General features: G+C 36.0%; 1 protein-coding gene across 1 annotated transcript; it reads left to right on the forward strand.

The window, feature by feature from the left end:
- Window positions 1-8,779: 8,779 nt before the first annotated feature.
- Smp_141000 (interleukin enhancer binding factor, putative) lies at window positions 8,780-21,257 on the forward strand (the record flags this gene model as incomplete). The annotated part of the gene is made up of 9 exons (XM_018791740.1): window positions 8,780-8,826; window positions 11,900-12,125; window positions 14,225-14,519; window positions 15,960-16,038; window positions 16,095-16,182; window positions 16,232-16,293; window positions 18,336-18,450; window positions 19,307-19,406; window positions 21,139-21,257. The coding sequence occupies 9 exons, from the start codon at window positions 8,780-8,782 to the stop codon at window positions 21,255-21,257; spliced, it is 1,131 nt and encodes a 376-aa protein (XP_018645155.1).
- Between the last annotated feature and the right edge of the window lie 1,982 nt (window positions 21,258-23,239).

The raw sequence follows: 23,239 nt of genomic DNA on the forward strand, positions 1-23,239 counted from the left end.
AAACATGCTAAAATTCCCTCCACAGCATTTCACTTGACTGTATTGTCAATTACTTGTTCCTTCACTGTGTCTTGTACTTTAACCTTTATTAGGTTTCTTGTTAACTACACCTTATGTTCTTCAGTCTTCCCTGCCGTAGCTTTTGTTTTGTGATCCTGGTTAAAGATATACCTTATATCACTTAATTTACTGTTGCGTGTTGACAGGCCATTGATAATAAGGTCTTGTTTGACTAAACTCAGGGTCAACGCTAACTTTTCACTGTCCGTTTGGAAAGGTTGCCAGAATCCTTGGAGATAGACATGTGATCCCACATTTTCGGGAATATTTTTATCGATTCTCAGGTATTAAACTCTTGTTTATTAACTATTATTTTTGTTGTATAACGCGTTAGTTTGTGTTAGAGAAACCCTTGACTGCATAGCGCAGTCTGAGCCGTTTGAGATATTTTGTAATTTTGATATAAATCATTCTATTTATTAAATTGGAATCGTTTATAATGAACGCAGAGTTTTTTTTTAAAATTTAATACGAGTAGCTCAAAAACGCTTTGTATGCTATACAGAATAACGCAGTATGTTGTGACCGAATAAACTTTGGTTCTTTAGTTCTGCATTCAAACCGAATGTTGACATTTCGTTGGTTAGAGTTCATCTGTTATAAGAATAAAACAAACTAGAGGGTGAGTCGTGATAACTACTACGAATGAAACAACATTACTGAATACAACCAGGCCAGTGTTAGTTAGAAGTGATGGAAAAATAATAGTCAGAGTTTGAAATCCCGAGAGACGATTTGAGGTAGAGCGAAACGGAAGATTACGTTGGTCATTAGGGCTGACAATAAGATACCGAATGCGCAAGAGAAAATTAGTTGAGAATTGTAATCCGTGATACTGTGGAGCAACGTCACAGGATCTAGTACCATGGTAGTCAGTGACCAAGAACAGAATTCCGCAGCAGTCTAAGGATTATTCGTTGTCTCTAAGGTTTGACATACTCTGCTTGAGCATTAGGACAAGATAGTCTTGGAGTTTTGCACAAATCTCCGTATTTTCATTCTGCAGTTAACATACCCTAAAGAGTTTAGTTTACATTTTGCCATTTATTTGATAATGAGTTTTGTTGTGAATCTTTTCTATACCTTTTTTCTCCTTATTTAATATTTTAGCCGCTTGACCATGAATTCACTATTTTTTAATGTTTTTTATCATTTCCAACTACTAAACTACAATATTTAAGAATATGATATGTTTGAACAATAATTCTGCTCTGTAGGTCCAATTATGGCATTAGGATTCATATTTTCTTTTCCTCAAGTGAACGGATGGATTTCATATTACTATTTTCAAAGATCTAACTACAAAAAGCGTTGTTAGACAAATTTGATCGTTTTTTGGTTGTAAGGAGATGTACTTAAACCTGTGAACAGTGATAGTGGGATTATTAGAATTACGAAAATCGATATTATCCAAACTTCATAGTTTATTATTACTAGCGCGAAATGAAGAGTGGGTCAACAGACGTACTCAGTGTGTTGTAATTCGTCACAAAGTAAGCGTTTAGCATGACGAAATACATGAATCACGTGTATGACGCTCAGTACACGATAAACATTCACCAAACCTGTGATCACCTTTATCTTCTCCTTTGCAACTCTTTAATGATTTGTTCACCATGTTTTCATGAGAACGGGGATTATCGTTAATAACATTGCTGCATGTATGATACTGAATACGATCCGGATTAAGACTCCTTCCTGCAAACAAAGATGTGTGAAAAATGTTTATGTTTGCAGAAAGAATGGTAAGCTGAATCGAATAATTCACATTCGTCTGAAGAAATCGGCTATTACAAAATTAGAATGAAGCTAATATATCTGTTAACATTTACTGTGTATGTGGTTCGTGCCCATCTATGGGGTTATACAAAACACTGGTAAAAATTAAAAGAAATGTATCATTTCGAAAAAATTATACCTACAAGCATATTGATGTACAAGATATATCAAGTTTTACAGTGTATAACATAGGCCTAATACTCTGCATGTACACAATGGAGGAAAGGAATTATAATTAAAATTCAAAATGGTGGGGAACTATCAATTTATAATTGTAGTGACAGCGTTGCGGCTGTCTTACTCTGCTGAAAAATCTCATGATTACCGGAGTCTCCCCTTTTTGCTTCATTAGCATCGCTGACTCTTGAGACTCGTGTTTCGTTGGTGTGACCGGTTTTGAGGGGTCTGTACTTGCCGATTGGAGATCTTTATCGATGGTTTCATACGAAAGATGCTAATTACATCTGTCTTTCCAACTTTTTCTACGGTAACTGTCTTATCTGTCCTCATAGTCACTGTAGACGGACTGTGGTAATTCGGCTGCAGAGGTGGTTGTACATTATTTCTTCCAATGAACACGTGAGTGCTATTATATAGTGTAGTGCCGATTGATATGTTAAGCTCATATCCCTTATTCTAGATTCAGGACAAGCCGATTTACCTACCTATCATGAGTCACGTTTTAGCCTTGTTAATTACTCACTTATCAACCCTGACTGTTTTTTATATGGGCGTGTGTGTACACTTTTTATCTTATCCATCACATGTCTGTATTTTACTTTTATCTGACTATAAATATTGATTAACGTTTGATCAAAGCGAGTTGGCTTACCCGCCATCTCCAATCCGCGTCAATTTTGCTTCTCTCTCTTCTATTCGCTTCATCCCTCTGGCTTCCTGTCCAGATCAATAAGTGTACAAAACATATGTATTCGAGATCTATTTTCGTATTTGTCTTATTTAATTCCATTATTCACCAACGCGGATTAAGTCATGTATTACATACGAGGATAGCTAGGATGTATATTTTGACAACAATCATTCATACGATCTGATTGCAGTCAGATCATGACCCTACAAAAATAGCTCCTGCGGTATAAACGCTCGTCGTCGTTGTAGTTTGGAAAGTGATATTCTTAGATCGTGTATGTGCTTCTTCAGACGCTGCATGTAGTTGGCTACACAGGTTGGAACACTTTTACCTGGAGCGAAAAATTCTCTCGGCAAACGTAGAGTCGTTCCATATACCGACTCTGCTGGACAACATACCATATCCTGCCTAATTGTTGTTCTTGAAGCCAGAATGACTAGAGGGAGCTTATTAGCTCAATTTTTGTTGACAATAAGAAATGTAAAAAACGTTTTTGACTGCCTATGCAGGCGCTTAATCATTGCACTTGGCATTAGATGGTTGCATGTCGGGTGAATACGTTTAATTCCGAGGGGTTCTGTCAGCTGCTTAAACAGTCAACTTTCTAATTGAGCTCCTCTATGGGTTGTGATAATTGCTAGTACGCCGTAGCAAAAAATCGTGTGAATCTATAGATACATGTAAAAATTTAGGAGTACCAATTCGAAACCGGCAGTGGCCCTACGATAATGATGTGTGTATGTTCGAATCTAGTGTCTTAGTGAGAGAAAGAGCCCACTGTGGAGCTAGTTTGACGATGAACTTTAACTTTTGATACTTCATGCATGCCTGTGTCGAATTACGCACATTGAGATTCATGTTCGTCCATAAGAAGCGTTCGCTGATCAGCTTCACCGTGGCTTTCATTCCGGATGCGATATGTTGTGCATACTTTCAAATGCATCCTGTCGCAATGGTTTCGGGACGAATGGTCGTGGTCAGCCTACCAATATATCACATATAACTTTCGCGCTACCAAGTTGAACATCGTCGAATACTAACAATTTCGTATAATCGTATCTAAGTATGATAATCAGAAGTATTCGAATTGTAGTATAAACTAGTAATCCCAGGAATAACACAATTTAATCAAGAAGTATTAGATGAGCCCGAACGAATGTATTGTATTTGGAATCCAAAATTACAACAGTCATCAATACCAAGAAGTCATTGATTTATTTAAACATCACACTAAGCTAGCTTAATTCAAAGTCCGTTTCTTGCAAATTCGCCAGACCGTGATAATCGATTCCACTTAGAATAAGCGCGTCCATCGTTGTTCTTGGTATTGCATCTGTCGCTTCGTTTTCGTAGCCTTTAATATATCGCATATTAATAATAATATATATTCTGAAAATAATATTTACAGAATTCACACCAGTTTACAGGCATGATCAGATTGTTATAAAAATCAACATTTAATGTAGAGAGCAAACGTGAAATATAAGAAAGTTTTATGTTTGCTGGTTTAGTAATTGATAAATAGTTTATATATGGCAGGCCAATGCAACACCAGAGAACTTGTCATTTTTTCTTAAGTGGATAGCCTGATGTTCTATAAGGTTATTTCTAGTGCCAAAGCGAGTTATTGATGATTATCTACAACTAGAGAAAGTAAGATTAAAGCAAAGAGCACGGAACAACAAAACAATGATAGCAAGTAAGAGGTTAAACACTTGAAGTTCCGATAATTTCACTTGTGGAGTAAGATACACTTGCAGGCGCTAGAGCATTTAATGCATTTTCAGAGGAGCAAAAGGCATTAATTGAGCGAACAAACAATGGGAGAGAGTTTAACATACGGATAGTTTGAGGTAAATTATTCCAGAGCCTAGAAAACTTACAGGCAAAGTAATTCATATAGAGAGAAGATCTAGAATATGTTTGTTTGGCTAAAGACAAGGAGTTACGAATGTCGTAATGTGGGGCTTTAGCATATTGAATCGCCTGGCTGGATGTGAAGGAGAGTTTGTTAAGTATTTTGAAAAGGAAGATAAGGTTAAGTTTGAGTCTCCTCTTCCATAAAGGGTCAAGCCCTAGTTTACTACACCTCGAATTATATGTCAAGACACTATCAGTTCCAAGAGTACGAAGTGTAAATCGTCTCTGTACTGATTCCAGTCTTAATTTATCCTTTATGCGCGTGCTAATAAGGAGAAACGCGCAGTATTCGAGGAGTGGTCGAACACAGACTTTGTACATTAATATACGAGATTCACTGTTATGAAGGTTTCGAGTTATGTAACCTATAAGGCGATGAGACTTGGACGTTTGTTTCATTATCTGTTCAGTAAACGACAAGTCGTCGGAGTACCTAAGTCCTAGATCTACTACTGAGTGTAACCTAGATAACATTTCACCATTTATGGTAAGATTGAGGTTGAGTGATGTATCACCGAAGCATAACCAACCACATTTAGCTGTACTAAGCTCCAGTTGCCATTTCGAGCACCACTGTGCTACATTGTTAAGCTCCGAGCTGATACAATTTTGAATATTGCTCAGCTCAAGTTCACCTTCTGCCATATGTTGAAAATGTCTTATTGCCAAGTAAATCGCTAGTAATTCTCTTCCGAAAGTACTATATCTCGTTTGCGTATGGTTCGGTTTCTTCGAAAAGGATGAAGGCGGTTCCCACGTGTCATTCACTAACGGCTGCAAGACGCCTCCCACCACCACATTCGACGCGTCGGTAATGGTAGCTATTAGCATTTCATTTTTTCATCTAACTATTGTCTTCTTTGTTTAGTACCTTCTTGGCGTTCTCGAATGCCTGTATCGCTTCTGTTGATAGATGGAATGTCCGGGCGTGTCCCCGTAATGCGTCATTCAATGGTTAGTAATAATAATGTAATAATAATGTATTCTGAAAATAATAATTACAGAATTCACAACAGTTTACAGGCATGACCAATGTGTTGTAGATAGCAACATTCGATGTAGAGAACAAACATGAGATATAAGATTGTTTCATGTTTGCTGAACCTCATTTAGGGTAAAGTAGAACTACTAGTGATATTGGTCCTAACTATACCACAATCATAGCTGAACACGAGATAACTGAGAAAATAGATATTCATTATTCAGCACGAAGAGAAGGCCAACAATAGTGAACGCGAGAATAATTCATTCGGATGTTATTACTCAGCCTCGCAGATGTGGTCGGTCTGCATTAATTGTCTTTATTTACTTTAAATATATTATTCTACTTTTAGCCTAAATGTGTTCTTCACGTAAGACCTTAAAGATTAGGTAGTCATATCATGACATATCTACAATTTTAGGATTAGGTCTATTATTAGAGCAATACCAATGACGAACGTAGACAATAATTCTACAAACTCACTGGCTAGCTTAATTAGCAACTTGGTCACTATCAAAGGTGCTTTGTCAATCGAGGAATAGCTTCTTCATTCACGTCCCCATAAGGAACAGGCACCATTTTGAGAACGAACTCGACATGGTTCTGAACAAAATACTATTATGGGGCAAGAGAAAATCATGCCTTTAGAACGGACAGACAATCTTTCAGCCACCCGAAAGAGCCATGAACACTACTTCTGGCTCAAGGAATTGGCGAACATTTCAGGTAATGAACACTGAAACACTCAGAATTTGTTTAACATGTGCTGCTCAGTCCATATAAGTGAACGTAGTGGATAAAACGAGGCTTCGTCTCATTATCTAATTTAAATAAGAGTACCCGGGACAGATGGAGTATCTCACTGGACAAAACAAGTGTAAGACAATGGTAAGGAAAGATGGATCTGAAAAAAATATACCTATCTGTGAAAGTAAGACAAAAGTTAAAGCACCTGTATTGTTTCATGTCCTCCAAATAATGCAAATCAGAAAGTTTTCGTCGCTACGGGAACTCAAGGTGAGACACTAAATTATTCTTAAAATCCTAGAGTTGCGAAGAAAATGGGACCGAACTGTGGAGTGTCGGAGGGTGTGTAGCGGTTAATAAATCCCCAAAATCTGTAACTCTGTAAGTGTTCGACATTGGGTACTCACCATATTAGTTTTAATGGACTGACCTAGCTAAAGGCGCCCGGCCATGCATCCGCACCAGATCACAAGTGGAAATGCCGTGCTCAACTTCTCCTGCGATCGCTAGCCAGTTTAGATCGGTCACTTCTTGATATATTGACAATCCATCAAATATATCTTCCAACTTTCACTGGATGGGAAAGATTCAATTATAGAATGTGTTGCTGGTTAAAGTATTGTTAAACTACAATACCTGTGGCGTCTTTGAGTGGATAAAATGCCACACCGAACTCTATATTTTTCACAATATTCGCCAACAACCTCAAAGTAAATCTCACTCTCTCAGTTTGTATTCACGCGAAAATATTCAATTACAAGCCTGATCCATATAGATGTATAGCTTGACATCTGATCCCCAGAAATGCCATCCAGTGTTTTTCGAGAAACAGAAAATGCTCAGATTGACTAACTCGTTTGTGGTCACTGCCACTCCAAATCATCGATGGAGTACCACTTTTGATAGTAGACCTTGAGCCAAATGACAGCTATCGGGGAAAGGCAGTCAAAGTCTAAACTGCTCTTCGTTTTGTCTGCAGTCAGCTCTTTCTGACACTATTCAACTACATTCCAATAAACTGACAGGAATGGCTTGGGATAAATGACGAGGTTTGACACAAAGTGGGTAATAGAAATAACTGATAGGTTTCATGAAGACCGATAATGCTACTCAGGATTATTCCTGCCAAATTACAGGGCAAAGAAAGACCACCTGGCAATGTGTTGCAACACATAAAGCACCTCGGACCACCAGAAAAAACCATCCCACCCGGACCTCTACACTGCACTTCGTGAGTCAACCCTCTATGAATTGCACATAAAAGAACTAACACCCAGGTTATATGGCCTTATTTTCCATTATGGGTTGGTCTTACCTAGAGCGGTATTTAATACTTCGTGATCATAGCCTTCTCAATGGAAAGGTTTGGGAGGAAGCTTAAAATCAACCTATTCAATTATGACTTGGCATCTTCTCCCTGAAATAAATGTGTAATGAACAAGAACATCAGTACGGACAACCAAATACATTTGAACACAAAATTGCACGACATCTAAATTAAATCTGAGACCCATACAATAAGTTCCTCATCCGCAAAATATCAATCGATTGTCTCTAACTTGAATGTTCGTTCTGCAAAACGTCAATTATTTCTCTCTTACTTTATTGTTCCTGCATTTCCATAACAGATGCTTTTTCTTCCTTTTCTCTGCCTTGCGATCTTCTCAACCTTCTGCTTCCAGACATTCTATCCCTGTGAAGATACAACTAGTATTCTGATTTTACAACCTGCTACCAGTAGCACCTTCTATATGCGAAGCTTTTTCCCGACCAATGGAAATCAGAAGTCAGATGAGAAGAGGTGGGAAAGATATATTTGATACGACACCAATATATCGCGAAACGTTTATTCTAAGCTGGCTAGTGAACGTAGGAGCAGTGTCCCACGCTGAGTCGAAACGTGATCAGGTACGAATGCATGACCGAAAGCCTTCAGTTAAACAAGTCCACTTAAACAACGTGGTCAGCATCCAATGTCGAACACTTAGAAAGCTATTGATTTTGGAGAATTATTTACAGCTACACCTGACTAGCGTTATGTACTACTTATGACAACGTAAGTAGCACACCACAACTGTACCTGACGCGTTTCTTAAGACTTAACCTCACAACCACTGCTATTCATATTCTATTTCTTTTACTATTATTATCGTTGTTGTTATAATTACATTTGTTCTCACCTAACACCTTATCACATCATGCCATTTCCTTTATTAGCCATAAAACTGATTATGACTATTAAAGATGTGTAACTGGACTACCTACATTCGGGAATGTCAAAAACTCGGAACACTGAAAAAACACAAATAACTGAACACAAAAGAACTAACCGTTTACGTAAGTCCTTCACAATGTTATTTCGTATTAAACGTAAAGTTTGAGGTTGGAAGAACGACCGCGTGTTTAGAAATTCTGTCAGAATGGCGGTTCGCACACAGCAAAGAGCGCCATATCGACGCAGTAACCCGTAAGTAGCATTTTAATGCTCAGACGACTTGAGACCAGTCAAGTCATTAGGCTCACTATATTAAGGACCTGTTGCAGTCCAGATTACATGTCCCTCACATTTCGTCTACTGTTTTTTAAATATCTTGTACGATTCTATACTGTTCCACTCCAATTGAATACTTAAACTCATAGCGTGTAAATGAAAAAAATTATCAGGTTCGTGTTCTTAACACGTGAGCTACGTCCCACTTAAATAATAAGTCAGAACTAGATGGCGAGACTAATAAATAAATGAATTAATGAAATTAAAGATGGCAAGTCTTAGATTTTGGCTCGAAGTCTGTTTATCCATAATGCTTAGTACCACTATGACATAGTTTCTGATAGTGGTTCTCGACGGGAACCATAACTCTAATTCTTAGCCTCAGTTCGAATTCCGCACACTAATCTATGACCGTTAGACCTTAGTAGGTAGGTAGCTTTTTCATCTTCCTAAACACGTCGTCCACAAGTTTTAGTCCCAACGCGAAAATTAAGGGAGAGACTGTGTGAGTATTGGGAAGCCCATCTCTCCTTACTTCCTCTGACACTCAGGTTTAGTAGTGTTAATTTCGAGACATTTTGCCTCAATAAGAAAATTCGTGGGGAAGTGCCACTGTTTAAATGTAAGTGAATGATATGAACATACTGGATTTCTTTCTTTATACTCTTGAAGTGGCGTTTTTAGCATTTTGTTTGTAATGACAAGCACAAGAATGTATTCCCATTAGGGTATTTAGGTGTTTAACATTCGTTCCATTGTCAAGCAACCCTAATTTTTTTGGACATGTGGTTCTGAATATACAAAGTGATGTTAATCTTGTTCGCTTTCATGCTTTCATTCATTTGTCAAAATTTTTAGTATATAATCCTCTGGTAGTAAACTAGCCACGAATTACATGTTGGTTTTCGAATTTAAATCGGGAACTTTGTGTATTCCTATATGACTCGGGATGACCCAAGCTAAGTAGACCTGCGACTACTTGAGGTATCTACCTAAATCTTTAGGTAGACTGATACCAAAAGGTGACATCGATGGTCGGCATATGATACACTGGAATACAAAGTAGCATAAACAATTGTTATTTGTAGTTTTGAGTTAATTGTGCATCAATAAAATTAGCGCCTGACTTTTGGCCTATTTTATTTACTTACACCTGTTACCCATCATGGAGGAGCATAGGCCGCCCATCAGTATTCTCCACCGAACTCTGTCCTGAGCAATCTTTTCCAGTTGCTATTCATCCTTTTAATGTCTACTTCCAATTCCCGATGCAGTGTGTTCCTTGGTCTTCCTCTTTTCCGCTTCCCTTCAAAATTCTAGGTAAGCGCTTGTCCGGTGATTCAGTTTGGTGATTTCCGTAATGTATTTCCAATCCACTTCTGGCATCTTTTCCTAATTCCCTATCCAGCTGCAAGCTGGTCTGTTCTCTGTCACAGTAGGTTGTGGCTGATGATATTCGGCCGACGGATATTGCATATCTTGATTAGACAATTGTTAATAAACACTTGTACCTTCTTGATGACGGTCGTGGCAGTTCCTCAAGTTTCAGCTCTGTGCAGTAGTCTTGACGTTTGTACTGAAGATTCGGACTTTGACACTGGTTGACAGTTGTTTTGAGTTTCATATGTTCTTCAACTATAGGAATGCTGTCCTTGTTTTGCCAATGCTTGCCTCTATGTATGCATCGGATGCTCCTTGCTCATCGATGATGTTGACCACGTACGCGAAAGTTTATACCTCTTCCAGAGTTTCACCAAGTGTGACTGGGTTAGTGTTCTCCGTGATGTATTTGAGGACCTTACTTTTTCTCTTGTTGTATGTTGAGGCCTACTGATTCAGAGGCTTCTGCTACATTGTTTGTCTTGACCTGCATTTGTTCGTGTGTATGGGATAGAAGGGCTAGGTCATATACGAAGTTCAAATCGTCTAGCTGCATCCAAACTGTCCATTGTATTCTATGCTTCCCTTGAGATGTTGAGGTCTCTATAGTCCAGTCAACCACCAGAAGAAAGAGAAGGGGGAGGGCAAGTAGCATTGTCTGACTCCGGCCCTCACTTGGAATGCGCCTGTCAGCTGTCCCCCATGAGCAACTTTGCAGTGTAGTCAGTCTTATGGGTATATATATATATATAATGTATATATAACCTGCATGTATCTATAGAGTGACATTCTTACGTTAGATTCTCGTAGCTGTACATCTAAATCTGTGCCTGTGTCGAAGCAGTAGCATTGATAACACTTATTTATCTGAGAGACAATTTGGTTTTAGAATCGGGGAACTTATCAATGACTCATTTTGCAAGTTTACTTTCGGTGTGTTGGATTTGAAGGAAAAATATCTTTTTTGAAATCATAGACGAGAAGTGTTTAGTTTTTAAAGTTTTTATAATTACTTCGCATAAGTGTAAAGTTGCTGAAATAAAGTGATCATGAATTAGACTGTGAATCACAGTAAGGTGTAAAGACAGTTTCTGACTGTTCAAAGTAAATTAACTTTTTGGGGTTACAACAATAACTATTATCATTGTGACTTTTGTAATGTGATGTTGGCACAACTAGCAGCCATTTTTATGTTTTTTTATCTTGTAAAATACTGCTTACACTGTCCTATTTACTTGTGAAGTTGTTTTGAAACAAGAGCTCTTTCAAAATCCAGTCTTCGCTCATTTGCATTCTGTCATCATTGAGGTGCCTTTGTATAGCAGCTTGGCCTGTCAGGTTGGATTATAGATCTGGTCTTTTATTAACAGTATCCATCATCGTCTGTATTTCGGACCCTCTAGCCAGTATAATTTAGAACATGACAACACGACAAAACATAATTGTTAAGGCCTCCAAACCTTAGCTCTGTATCGGGTCAAGAGGTTCATACTTCGGTCGTATACCTTAATAATTGGTGAGTTATTATCATTCACCCCTATGCAGTAGGTACGGTTTGACTAATGTATTCTAGTACTCAGCCATGGTTCTTTTTTTGTACGTGATTTTTAACAAACTTGGCTGAGATGAATTTTAGAAAATCCCCCACTTTATCTATTCTTACTATCAGCTCACAGACCGGTCCCTTTACTCCACAATTCCCCTTGGATCTTGTTATGTTAGAACCGAATCTCATCATTCCTGCTGATGACCAAAAACTATTGCAATGTTTATTAGATCATCATGGGAAATTAACACCATCTCCTGATTCTCAACACGCTCTGTCGAATTTAAACAACAGAATTTGTGAAATTTTGGATAATATTATTGTAAATCCGTCTATATTCGAATCTGGGGTATGTTGTCATTATTGTTGTTCCATAATCTTCCTGTTGCATCTTTGAAAGTCCTGTTGTATCCTATGAATACTTACCTTAAACAGTTGGGTAATTTGTGGACCTTAAAATACTTCACTTCTTGGTACCGGAAATATTTCTCTAAGTTATACCTTTTGATTCTCAAACTTTCTCTAGTCACCTCGAATTTGTTGTTCTCTAACAGCAATTAATCGATTGATATATCGAACTTCATATAAGAGAGCCCAAAACCTTATGTAAACTGTACATGCTACCTTTAAGCTTTTCTTAGACTGGGATGGTATGCCTAAAAGAAATCAGGTCTTTAAAACAGTTAATCCCTTTGATAAATTTGGATAATTCATTGAAAAGACGAAGATTATCAGAACTATGTGAACAGTCTGATCACACACATACTTGTTAAGAACATTTATCTGTACAAAAATTAAAGGTCAACTGGACAAATTGGAAGGTGGGTGTTGTCTCGGTCTAGGTTAGGGCCACGATACGCTAACTGGTTTAACCTTGAGGCCAGAAATCCGAATCGAAACCAACAGCCTTGGGCAGAGAAATGAGAACTATTCTATCACCTGATTGCTTGACAATCAAGAGAGAAGACGAGTAAACCTCAACACTATTCGATTTATTCCTGATTTAGACTAGTGTGAAAAGATACACGAATAAATAAATGACTAACATGACCACAACACGCAAAAACAACTAGAAAAAATACAATTATGTCTAAGCTAACCATCAGGGTAGAAAAATGGAGTACATAAGGTCCCGTTTAAATTAAAATAGCTTTGGCATAAAAAAATGTTATGACAGTGAATTATGCTTCAAACGAAGGCTTATAGTTTATAGAATGACCTGGAGACTACTAAATGTGAGTGCTGTACAAACTTCGAGTCGTGTGAAATAATGTTCTCAAAAATAGTTCTCGTTGTTTGTCATGGCTTTGCTATATCTCTGCTCACAGTAGGAAACAAAAATAGGAAAAACAGTGGCTCGGACCATACTCTATGTGAAGATGTTGATAAAATGCCGAGTCTTTTGGTAACACTGAGAAACAAAGCTAGGATGTTTGGGATGTGTTTCTCCCCCTCTAAACGCAAACTGTTGCTTCAGGAATGACCTGCGTCAACAGCTAAACTTAGGATAGGGAGTGAAGTCGAACGCGAGATATCAGTCTATCAACTAAGGGACGAGTATACTGCGCAGCAGTTCGTTCTCTTTTATTTTACGGCTATGAAACGTGGCCAATAAGAGTAGAGGATACCCGTAAGTTACTAGGTATTTGACCATAGATGTCTTAGGAATATTGCTCTCATCCGTTGGGATCACCGGGTAAGTAATAGTGATGTTAGACGCGGGGTATTAGGGAATGATGGTAAATCAGTTGATGAGGTTGTGAATCTTCATCGACTGAGATGTTTGGGCCACGTGTTGCATATACCTGAACGCCGATTACCACGGTGCGCAATGCTGACCAGTGTTAGAAACGGATGGGAAAAAGTTAGGGGCGGCCAAACCAAAACGTGGCATCAGTCCATAAAGTAACTAACTTCTGGTCTGAGCCATGTTGATAGATGTTGACTACTTGGTTGGGGTCCGCGTGGCTATCGTAACCAATGGTTGGAGACTCTGTGTGACATGGCTCAGAATCGATCACAATGGCGTTGGTGTATACACTATCTTTCCTTAAACCGTGAGATTAAAATTACTTTATACTTTTCTTTCAACGTACTAATTATTTCTCCCTATATTATATCCTTACATGTAATCTTTCTTTTATATATCACTACCAGTGAAGTAACTATTACTGTGAATTTGGTGATCGTTTTGTTGTGCTAATGAGGTTTCAGCTTGGACCGATGCATATATGTGCCTGGTTCTACGTTTTAGCTGATTGACTGACTAAAATTCATTTGCTTTTGCAGTTACTTAGGTATGCGTTCAACCAGCCTTATATATATATATATATATATATATATATATATATATATCAGTTACTTCCACGTGGTTATATGAACAGAAAATGCTTTGTAATTTTCTCTGTGTAAATTGCTTTTTAAAATTCAACGTACTATCTAATTCAGCAATTGGATCATGTTCGTTCAGTTGGATCTTTCAAATTGAACACGTGGTTGAATGGTTCATGTATATCTGACTTGGCCTGCGTGTTTCGAACACTCCCAACTCTTGAAGCTGTACAAAACTTAGCAAGTTTTGTTCGTCGCCAGTTGACAAGCAATAATTCACCAGCTGAACATGTTAATTCTAAAGTTGAATTAGAAAGCTATGGATTTTCTGTTGCCTCAGGGGACTATATGGTGCAAGTGTTAATCACTACTACTCCAATGAATTTGAATCGAACAAGTCCTGATATACATAGTAAGTGTCGATTATTCGTCTTTTCTCTGATACTTGATGATAACTGTTGAAATTCTCTGGGTCTCTTATATGCAGTCGTGTAAATGAAAACTTCCTGAGAATTAACCGGTAAGTTATGTAAGCCTCAATCGACATTCTGTAGGAATCTGACCACATTCATCTGATAGTAAATGGTTTTGGCTGATATGATGGCGTCTAGTTGTTAGTTCTGATAAAATTATATCAGACAAGCTGATGTAAAGTGTGACAACTATGACCGATGCATATTCGTTCTCAGTCGTAGTACATTGGCTTTATATTGTCACTCGCTTATCGAGTAAAGGTTTGTTTGCTGAGCTTTGTGTAAGGACTAAAAATATTATTCGAATGCCGAATTCAGTGGAGCATGATTTAAACATGCAAGCTGTTAATAAAAACCCGAATGTTTTGATCCCCAAGACGCCGTTTCTCACATTGACGATAACTGTTAAATCCCTGTCTTTTTATTCTTATTCTCTTTATATCCGGTTTTCTTATACTACTTACTAATATTCAGTAAACAGTACAATGCCAATAACTTTGAGTATGTAGTGTGTGACGCATATAAGTTGTGTGTGACATTGCTAAGCATTTACTTATACTTGTAACATTCTATTTGTTGATTATTGTAACCGTATTTAATAACATTTGTAAAAGTTGGTTTCAATTCTAGTGTACCCAATAAGATTTTATTTTATCTCAATAGCATCCAATTTAGTATTCTTCGTTTCCATTTTCAATTATTGTCTTCCCTTCCTGTTTTGCCACAGCTTCTAGCTATCACATAGCTTATCGTATGTTGTAGTAAATAACTTTTATATATTTCCTTTAGTAAGCATCCTTCTGTGACTACACATTGACAGTATTTACCAGAGATACCTCGCTAATTGAGGTTTGTAACATATTTCACATAATTTCGTAATATCAGTGTTTGCAGATAATTTTGCGTCTTGATTTGTCAGATCTACGCCTCACTTAATCGGGAAGTCTGGAGCCTCGATAGAATTTTACAATCACCGACTTACATTTTGTTTACTTTCGAGTAATGAGTTTGTAGGTATCATTACCAAGATTTGATTTGATAATTTCAAATAAATTGAGCATTGGGTAGATTGTTATATCCCAATAAGTAGAAAAATTAAATTTTCTACTCATCGGGGATATTACAAATATATTATTTTTATTTACTTTCGATTGTTTCATGTTACTAATTCACTTAGACGAACTGATGTTGGATATTTGATTACAATTTAGTTCCTCAATAGTAAATTACTTTCTATATATATATATATTGATTATCAGGTACTTTTAAATTAAAACGAACTTCTCCAGTTTTTAGTTCATCAATGCACCAAAACCATAAACATTAAATTAATACTTCTATGGTTCCTTATTGTTATTTAACTTTTCTTCTTCTTTCAGTTAGTTTAACTGCTCAAAAGATTGCCTTGGCTTCAATTCGTCATTTAAGATGGGCAGAAGAAAATGCAACACATACTACGTACCTAATTATTATTTAACTTCTGACCATACATTACTAAATTGTTTTTTTCTTAGTGTGAAGGTTTTAATTCGTATCTTAAAAGATTTTCGACGACGTTTTCGAGGTTTTGCTTATATGAATTCTTGGTTGATAGACTTGTTAGTAAGTTGAATAATCATTTGCACAATACATGTTTTCATTTGTTTTCAAGGCTCATTATGTTGTAATGAATAATCCATCACGTCAACCCTTGCCACTTAATCATGCGTTCAGGTAATTTTGGTGATTTTTTTCTATCTATGGTATTACATGCTAAATGATACTCATAGTTATACAAGTTATTTTGAATCATTTATGAGGTACATGTTCGTAGAATTTTCTTGGAGCCACACTGTAAATATGAGGTCTAGTTATAATACTCGATTATACAAATCGAAGTAGGTAGACTGGTGTTCAAACCTACAACCTGATTGTTGAAAGTTAAGTTAAAGTCTAATTGTCTCTGACTCAAGGTGGATTGCTAATATTATCCTATTATGTGGAAGTGATAAATAATTGTGAAAGTAAAATATGATTAGTCGTTTAACGTGGACAAACAGACACTTAGTTTACTGACTATCAAATATGTGATTTCTTTTCCTCCCATTGATTTCTACTCCGGACTCACTGAGTGTGACTGCTTGTAATTGTATTGAATAAGATATTATCCAGTCTATACTCTGGTTCTCTTTTCCGGTTCGTGAATCCTGGGTCTGATATGACGTGACTGGTCTTATTATCATATTAACGTATTATCGTAGTATCCGTGAGCTAGAGAAAAATATTTTAAACTATCTGTTATATTAGAAAGTATCAAAATGATTCCTCCAAATGGCAATTATCTTTAATTTATTGCTTTGAAGCTCAAATTCGGTTCCATTTCACTTTGACCATTTTTGTCTTCTCATGATATCTATATTGTGAAATAAAATATTGTAGGGAATTTGTTTTCTTTCCAAATATAATCGTATTTTATTCATCAGGTTGTGCAAACCTGAGAGTGTATTAACCTCTATCTTATCTAGTATCATGATGGTCTATTAGTTTTTTCCTGATGAGAGAGGTTGTGTTTAACTTACAGTTGAGATACATAATTATAAAGGAGTATTCCAGTGGGCAAAAGTGAATATCATTTACGATATGTTCTAGAATTGAGCTGTTTGTTGGCTTGTGTGTTACTTTTGATCACTAAGTTTGGTAGTCCTCGGAGATACTTCTCGAAAGAGGTCCCTTTGTGTGGGCCATGTAACCTATAGATACACATCAGTACAACCCAAAAAGATGACTTGTTGTTTACAGATTCACGATTCAAAGGTCGACTTGATAAAAAACACTCAGCGGAATAGGATGTCTGTCAAAGATTTTGGATGTTTACTTTCCAGGATCAGTGCATCTATCAGTCCTTTTTGGGCTTAATGGATCAAGTTTCTTGAGTCACGTAAGGCGTTTTTTCAGAATGGGTCTCTAATCGCAAGCCTCTTATATTCATATACGTGATGGTATCTGGATCCCTAACTATTTTCTTATTTCTCTTAAGATTGTCTTTACAAAAGGTGGGATTAAGCTTGGAATGACTTTTAATTATCTCATACTCATGCTTAATTATCACCAGCTAAATACATGTACATGTTACTGTTCCTCTATCTGAACTAGAGACGAAATGATAAATATTAAAGTCATGAAAATGTTTCACTGTTCAGTTGTGTAAAGTTTTTTTGATTGGGTCATGCTTTCGTAGATTTCAGGAATTCATTAGTGAATTATTTTAACTGTCATTCAATAATTATGATTCAAGGTTTCATTCACGGAACTACGTAGTTGAGCATTCATAGTTTAGCAACTAACTAATGTGAACGTAAAATCCCCAAAATGTTGCTACTGTATTAATTCATTTACATGAACTTATCAGTAGAATGGTTACAAGACAAACATTTTGTTGCAGCATTTGGATATTTTGTATTAAGAATACTAAAGTCAAATAAATTTTGTTGATTAAAGCTATTACTATTATTATTATTATTACTATTATTATTATTATTGTTGTTGCTGTCACTACTATTATTCCTACTATTGTCATATTATTATTATTACCACTATTATTGGTACTATTATTAATACTATTAATTATTGTTATTATTATTAAACTTGCTATCTATTGATTCAAACCTGAACACCTTACTAACTATATAACCGCCACACATTAATCAGCGTTTTGTTTATTAATTGAAGTAAAATATCTGTATGTGTTTCTTATTCTCAAATATATTGTTTACTAGACGTGTATTCCATCTATTGGCCAGCGGTTTTCTTCTTCCTAGTAGTACAGGTTTAATTGATCCTTGTGAACAAGGAAATGTACGTCTTCACTCGTTAATGTCTCTTGCTGAACAGGTTAGTATACGTGTAGATGTATGAGTTTTACTCTCTTATTCTACTATTATCTTGTGAGGGTTAAAATCATTGAAATAATCTGGAAAAAAACTATTTAAAAAAAGCAGGAGAGAAAGAGAGCAATACATTACTATTTATTTCTATTCTGTAGGAACCTCAAGAGTGTGTGCCAGCGACAACCGCATTCATGCACCACAGAATGGATTTCAAATGATCTGTGTGGTTTCTTTAAAAAATTACCACTCCAAGCTGATAATAATTGTGGATACTTAAGCAAATAATACACATCCGTTCAAGATGCTACGCCATGTCTTAATGACTGAGTGGTCATTTTATGCACGAAACTAGGACTACTAGTTCGATTTCATTTATATTCTCGCTATCACACATTTTGTTTTATTTGCCACTCACCAAGTAGATGTACGTGGATTTCAGTGTTAATGTTTACATTAAGACTTGAATTCAACATCTTTCGCTTCACACTTTCAGTCCGTTATCTATTAAGCTAGTTAGTCAATACTAGGATACCAATGCATGCACTTGATGTGCCCCAAATAGGATAAAATGCACCTTCTTAATCTTACTGCTAGCTACAATCCAAATTATCAGGAAACTCCACTCAGAATAAGCATGTACTCATCAAGATTGATCAATTACAATTTTAAATATCAAAAACGAGTAAACTCAATCCCTTACGTACATATGTAAGGCTAATCGCATTCACATTGTGTTTGTTTGTGAAATAAGTTGTTAAATATTTATAATTGCTTCTTAAAAGTGTAATGTATTATGTGTATTATTGTTGATATTTCCATTTCATCTCTTCGTTCTTAATACAATTCTAATAAAATACTAGGATGAAATATGTTGTACAGCTCAAGTACTATTACGAATTCTTAATTACGGAGGTTACTCATCACTATTCACTCATAGTGATTTGGATGCTGCATCAAGAGGTTTGTCGTTGTTCTTTTATTGATGTCTTTTGTTTTCGTGTACTTATCAATGTTACGATGTTAGAAAAATATGAAAATGGTACTTCCAAGTTTCTTATTTTTTAGTCCCAGTTATTACAGGATTTTTCTCGATTGATACCACGATATCGGTTCATTTTAAGAACAGTGTGTTTTAAGCTATTGATGTAAGGATAACAGTGCTGTTAGGTGTTACTCAGTATTCTGTTTAAATTTTTGTGCTCTGATCACTCTGAAATTCACTAATTCACTTAATAGTTAACTGATTTAAGCCGCCTGATGTCTAGTTCAGAAACATTAGAAAATGACTAGAATATTGAGAAATAGTGAATTAGTAAAAAAGGGAAAGCAAGTAGGAATCAGGTTATACGTTTAAATTGGGAAAAATGAATCAAAATAATAAAGCGATCTCTTCTATCATGAGATGAAGAGCATGACAACATGTACTGTATCAGGTATTTGATGTAACTCATTTTACCTTATACAAGCTTATGTGCTTGCATAAGGATATAATTGCGCCAGGTGAGGACTACTAACACTACTCAGATATCCGAATTGTAACAGTTGAGGAGGGAAATTCAAACCATTGGTGATTTAATCGATAGTGTTTATTAGCAAATATTCTTCAAAATAAACTGTTTTTAAATAAATAATATGAGTCTATCTAATCCATTTTAACTGCCGAAATTTGTTTTGGGAATTCGATATTAAAAGTCAGAGCAGTATAAATATTAAAGCATTAGATATTATTCAGGATAAGGGGGATTCTTCATATTGAACTTACCAGAATCGCTTATAAGCCGGGAATACCTATAGCGAAGACTAGTCTAAAAACAATTTCTGACTTGTGTATTGTTTCAATGTATTTAGTCACTTAGTTTTGTTTGGCTGTGCAAAAGGTGATCTGTAATTCGGTTACAGAACAAGAATAGTTTAACTCTCTTAGAACTTCGTTTGATACATGATCGCAAATGTTTCCGATCTATACGATATTTAATAACTGTCAACATTAACAACTATATAAAGAAATAGTTGTCTACTGAGTGTAATAATGAAATACCCACTAAGAAGAATAATATGTTAGTAAATACCTAATTCGTATCTTACTTAAAAAACTAACAACTTGATAGTAGTAGTTTCGCAAGTCCTTCTGATTTCCGGCATTTATTTGTCATGCACCTCTTAGTTCCGTTCATAGTTTGTTGGCAAGTATGAATGCCTTCGTACAGTATGCGGTTTGATGTATTAAGAATATAAGGTTGTTAGATTTTGTGTTACTAGTATTTTTTATTGAACAACATCCCTCTCATATTTCATTGGTTAATCTTAAAATAACTACTTTGTTGTTGGTTGATATACTTTATGTCTGTGCAGTTATTTTTGCCCTCGTTTTTACTAAGTATCGTTTGTTGTTGCTGAGCTTGCTACTTTGAATTTGAGTTTGTAATTCAAGCTAATTATTGTTTATTGTTGAACCGTTCATTCAGTTGTACACAAACATACCTTATATACAGATTTCCGAGAAGCCAAGACAATCTTCTGGCTTCAGTCAACCTCGCGCAAACTTTAGAGGGTATTAAGCTTATAGATTGCTTGTTGCCTAGTGAAATATTTCCATTGCCATGTCATAAAACAATGTACGTTGTTCAAGATACATAAGTATTAACCAATTTTAGATTAATTTAACTTGAAATCTTTTTATGTTTCTCCACAGAACAATTATTAAAAGTCTCCACAAAATCGATTGATAATCTGAGTATACTAGAGTGGCCCGAACCAGTTGCATTGCATTCACAACAGATAACAGAAAATGGTAAAGTGAAAGTTGGTTAGACAGACAAATAACCAAATACATTTGTTTTTTAAATAATGTTGCATTTTCTGAATTTTTTTAATGAAGAGGTGGTGTTATGAATATATATGTTTAGAAACTTGAGTCCATGATACCAAGTAAAGAGTGAAAAAATCTGATTATAAATATCTAAAACTAGGAGGAGATATGTGCTGTTAGTACTAATGTCGTATCTGTCTATCATGGTAATGACTATCGTGACCTTGAAACTCAGAATAGATAATGCTCTGGTGTGTGAATAAGTGAATACTGCCTTTGAGTCTCAGTGAGTCACGTATTTACTCTGGGATACAAGTATATTCAGCTAAAGTGTTTGTCGATTTTTTTGAATAAAATTTCCAGTGAAATTGCTATATTCCTCTGCCTGAATGTAATTAAATGATGTCTTCGTGGTTGAAACACTCAATATTGAACCACTATTGGATTGTAAATCCACACTAGGCTCCACCAAGTTATGGATAACGCGTTGAATAGCCTACTTTCCCGTGCAACATTGCAGACAAACAAACAAATAAAAAGTGAAAATCCAAACGTAAACGTCTAGCATTTATTTTCCCTGCTGTCGTCACTTCATTATTCGTTAGTGCTATGTTTGGGGGGATTTCGGTGTCACATACAAGCGGCCAACAGAATTAAAGTTAGCTACACAACAACAGGACAAACTAAGCTATTCCACTGCAACTCAGCCCTGCTAACTATGGGAAGAGCAGATTCGGTCGGGAAAAATGCATATTCCATAATCAGTGCGGAAGATTGAACGAACAGGCACACTATTTATGCATATATATACAGAAAAACACGTCACAAAATAGCGTACTAAAAGTGGCAATTAACTAATGAATCAATACAAACTGAAGGTGAAAGTGGTCGCTTTCGGCGCGAATATATGTGATTCAGATTTCCATAATGGAGTTGCAAAAATGAGACGTATACCAAGTAATTTCTGGGGATCTGGCATCCCCAACAATTAGCAAACCACTGACATTTCATTTGTTTACAGAAATATAGAAATTTTATTACTTGTTTAGTCAGAACTTTCGAAGACGAATGAAATTGGAATAGCCATAAAAATAACATCTATTGAGACCATTTTGTACAAGAAAATACTAAGGTAACTTTTTTATAATTCATACAAATCTAGGAAACGGTCTACCAAATTCAAATCATCACAGGTTACTGAGAATAGATATTGCTAAACATCATCTACTTGGCACAGCTTCAGTTGAAATCATTTAACGTTTAAATGTCGAAATCAAATACATTTGAGAAATTACAATGAGCGAATTCTTTACTTCGAAGTTTTCACTGTAAAAAACTGCTATATGTTGTATGAACCTTGTGAGTGTGGCTCAAACAAAATTTACAACATTAAATTCAGAGGTACATGTACCGAAAGCGTGATACTACTAAACATCTATCGTTCTGACAGATTTATGTGTGTAATCTTACGATATCTGTCTACTATCCTGATAAATATAATCGTTTGTCGTCGTACCTAGTTGTTTTTGCATTATTCACGTCTTGTCCTGTTGTCTATTTTGATATCAATTTTTTTGTCTACTGACGAAGTTATAGGTTGCTTTGTTGTGGTCGGTATTCGATATTATCCTTAAACTTCGTACATTGTTCGTCCTTATAACCGTTACTAGATAACGCTACCAACGGTTTATAAATCAGAAAACGAATACAAAGCGTTGATCGCGTTTATTATTGCATCACGCACAGTTCTCCGAAACCATAAGGACGCAAAACAAGAATGAAAGGCTACTGCCGAAAAGCAAGTGAGCGAGTCGAATGAGTGGGGTTAGTACTCAGGAAAATGAATGAATCATCGAGTCAATTAAGTACCTAACACTAAACCTAGCAGAATGAACATGTGCGTAGGCGGTAAGCATGGCTCAAGCATACATATCTCTACAAGCGCAACAATAATAAAGGTACAATGGTATAGACAAGTTGTTAT

This window comes from Schistosoma mansoni, assembly GCF_000237925.1.
Source record: "Schistosoma mansoni, WGS project CABG00000000 data, chromosome 1 unplaced supercontig 0094, strain Puerto Rico, whole genome shotgun sequence".
In the NCBI taxonomy this organism is placed as follows: Eukaryota; Metazoa; Platyhelminthes; class Trematoda; order Strigeidida; family Schistosomatidae; genus Schistosoma; species Schistosoma mansoni.